This window comes from Octopus bimaculoides, chromosome 10 (assembly GCF_001194135.2).
Source record: "Octopus bimaculoides isolate UCB-OBI-ISO-001 chromosome 10, ASM119413v2, whole genome shotgun sequence".
NCBI classification, from domain to species: domain Eukaryota; kingdom Metazoa; phylum Mollusca; class Cephalopoda; order Octopoda; family Octopodidae; genus Octopus; species Octopus bimaculoides.
The window spans coordinates 14,065,342-14,068,588 of NC_068990.1; the positions used below are offsets into that span (position 1 = coordinate 14,065,342).

Here is a 3,247-nt window from a genome sequence, read left to right on the forward strand (position 1 = left end):
GGATCGCTGGTTCGATTGCCGGACCGGACGGCGCGTTGTGGTTTTGAGCAAAACACTTCATGACACGCTGCTCTCCGATATCCGACGTAATACACACCGTGCACCTGCACAGGTAATTTTGAGTCAATCCAATGTTAAGTTAGTGTAAGGTGCGTATATAGCAGTCTACTAGTCCGATGTCTAATGCAATGAAACAATGTGGTTTTTAATAAACTTGTTTTTATTTATTAATTAATTAACTGAGGAATTGATTCATTTACAATTGCAGCGTGGAAGGTTTTTATAAGCCATTTAAGAAACACACAAAAACCGTTAGATTCACTTCAACATTTAAATTTAATTTGTCAAAATATTTTCGTCGCTTTGAGACCGCGACCTGTTCACTGACAAAATTCTGTGCTGCACAGAATTTTGCAGCACAGAATTTTGTCAGTGAAAAGCGACGAAAATATTTTGACAAATTAAATTTAAATGTTGAACTGAATCTGACGGCTTTTGTGTGTTGTTTTAAATGGCTTATAAACACCTTCCACGCTGCAATTGTTTTCGTTCCAGCACACAATCTCAGATCAGGTCACTTGCTATGCAAGTACATCTCCGTGATTCATTTACGTAATTCAGAAACTTTGCTCGTCTCTCTCTTGCTTCATCTTCAATTACTTTTCTTCGACTGAATCATTTTTTAAAAAATATTTTATTTGTTTATTCGTTCATGTTTACTCTCAGTTTCTCGATTTCACTTACCTTATCGTTTCTCTAATTCGTCATCTGTTTCTCTCTTTCTCTCTGTCTCATTCTCCCTCCATGTCACTCTTTCATTTACACATTGTTCCTGTCTCTCTCTGTCTCCGCCCCTCTCCCTCTTCCTTTCTCCTACTTTCTCCACACACACTCTTTCTTTTTCCTTCATTTTCTCTCTCTCTCCCCCTCCCACCCTCACACATTGTTCCTGCATCTCTGTCCCTTCCCCCTCTCTCTTTCTCTTTCTTGCTCTCTCTCTCTCTCTTTCATTTACACATTGTCCCTATCTATCTGACTCTCTGTGTCTCTGTATCGTTTTACCTCTAGCTCATTGTTGGGTTTTATCTTCTATCATCTTCGCTTACTTAAGTCACTGGACTGCGGCCATGCAGGGACTTCGTCCGGAAGGGTTTTAGTCGAACAAACTGACTTTAATATTTGTATTTTTTGAAGTCTAGCATTTATCATACATCTTTGCTGAACTGCTAACTTCCTGAAACGGTGGGTCGGTGATGAGCGACACTCCAACACGCACACGCGTGCGAAACAGGCTTTCATACAGTTCCTGTTTACCAAATTCACACACAATGATTTGGCCAATCCGGAGCTCTAGTAGAAGATATTTGCCCAAGGTGCCGCGCAGTGGGATTGAACCTCAGAACTCGTAATTGCAAATCAAGCTTCTTAACCACAGATCCATGCCTTCGCCTAAACACACATACACATATACATACATCCGTACATATATATACATATATACAAAATATACATATGTATATATATATACATACATACATACATACAAAATATACATATGTATATATATATACATACATACATACATATATATATATATATATATACATATGTATATATATACACATGTATATATATATAGATATATTGCATCTCACATAATATATACTTTACACTCGCCATAGAATATATTTTTTATTCAACCTTTTTTATATATATATTTCATATATTACATATATTTATCATATTACTCATAAATTTTATATATATCATATATTTCATATATTTAATACATTTCACATATTTCATAATTTTATTCATATTTTTTTCGATATATTCATATATTTCATATATTCATAATTAAATTCATAATTACTTCATATATTTCGCATACTCATATATTTCATATATCCATAATTTTATTTATAATTATTTTTATATATTTCACATATTCATATATATCATATATTTCATATATTCATAATTAAATTCATTATTTTTATATATTTCTCCTCACAATCTTCACTAAGTGGAATTGTGCTTTAAAAGAAAAGCACCGTCAATGGTAGACTGTGTGCGTTGTTACGTTTAGTGCCGCTGTAGTTTTTCGAACATTGTTTGGGTAAGCTTGTTAATAGTGTAGCGTATCTGAAAAAGACGAGCAAAAGAAAGCGTAAGTCATTGACATATTTTACAGGAATTTAAATAACAAACTCACAAATATGCGCATGCGCATGCACAGACATATATGCGCCTGTGTACACACAGATACATAAATATATGCATATCCGTATGTGTCATAGGTATACATATATATACATTGTATTTCGACTGTCCGATTTCGCGTTCGGCATGAGCAAATGATCTTTATATATTGCATTCAAAATTTACTTTCATCGATTATCAATCGCAGAAACGTGTGTGTAATCGATGAAATAAAGAAATATCGAATTCATCCTTTATGTTTTTCTCTCATAACAGATGTGGTTTTTATATCACGTAATAGCCCTATACGTGTCACATAGAACATTATTGGATCACGCATCAGATGGAGTTTAATGTGAATATTGTTAAGAGCTGCAACTAACAGGTAATATTTTTTTTCAATGATTTAAGTTGCATTTTACTTATGATAATTTTGTGTGAGCCTAAAATTTTGTTCATTATTTTATCTCCTGTGAGGATGGGTAGATTTTGGATGATAACGTTAAAGGCTTCCTTGTTTCTAGGTCTATGTGTGGAGATGTATGGGAGTATTTTTAAGTCTGGTTTAGTATTTCGGTTGACTTCTCTTAATGTTCGTATGTCTATTTCCTTAGCTCCGCTTAATTCCATCATTTATTAAAGATATTGAGTAATGCCTTTTGATTAGTATTGATCTGAGTTCAAAGAGTCTTCGTTCACGAGTATAGGAGTCCGAAACTATGGTACAGATTCTTTTCGCCAGATTAAAAAGTATATTAATAGTTATCGCCAAGCCAACATGGCAGTCCCAAAATTAGGACGAAAGCTGCCGTGAATTAGCTCCAAGAAGCCATCGCCTCTAGCTAGCTATGTGACACACGAAACCTGTGTCCTTTATAACCTTCGAACAGGGGAGGTCAGCAGTGTCCTCCTGCTGGTTTGGCATCTGCAGACTAGTTTCAGGGTGTTGCCCCTTGTCAATGCAGAGCAGCCAAGCCTTAGCCAGGCGGCGCTGCTGACTATCTGCTCGAAGGTTATTTATCTAATTTCAGTGGAATCTATCCAC

General features: G+C 35.2%; 1 protein-coding gene across 1 annotated transcript in view; it reads right to left on the reverse strand.

Moving 5' to 3' along the window:
- Nucleotides 1-1,667: 1,667 nt before the first annotated feature.
- LOC128248875 (probable serine/threonine-protein kinase DDB_G0280133) overlaps nt 1,668-3,247 on the reverse strand; it is a 243,744-nt gene continuing 242,164 nt past the window's right edge. Inside the window, exon 3 of the mRNA XM_052971041.1 lies at nt 1,668-2,145. Within this exon, the coding sequence (XP_052827001.1) occupies nt 2,086-2,145 (60 nt within the window). The 3' untranslated portion in view covers nt 1,668-2,085. The remainder of the gene's footprint in view (nt 2,146-3,247) is intronic.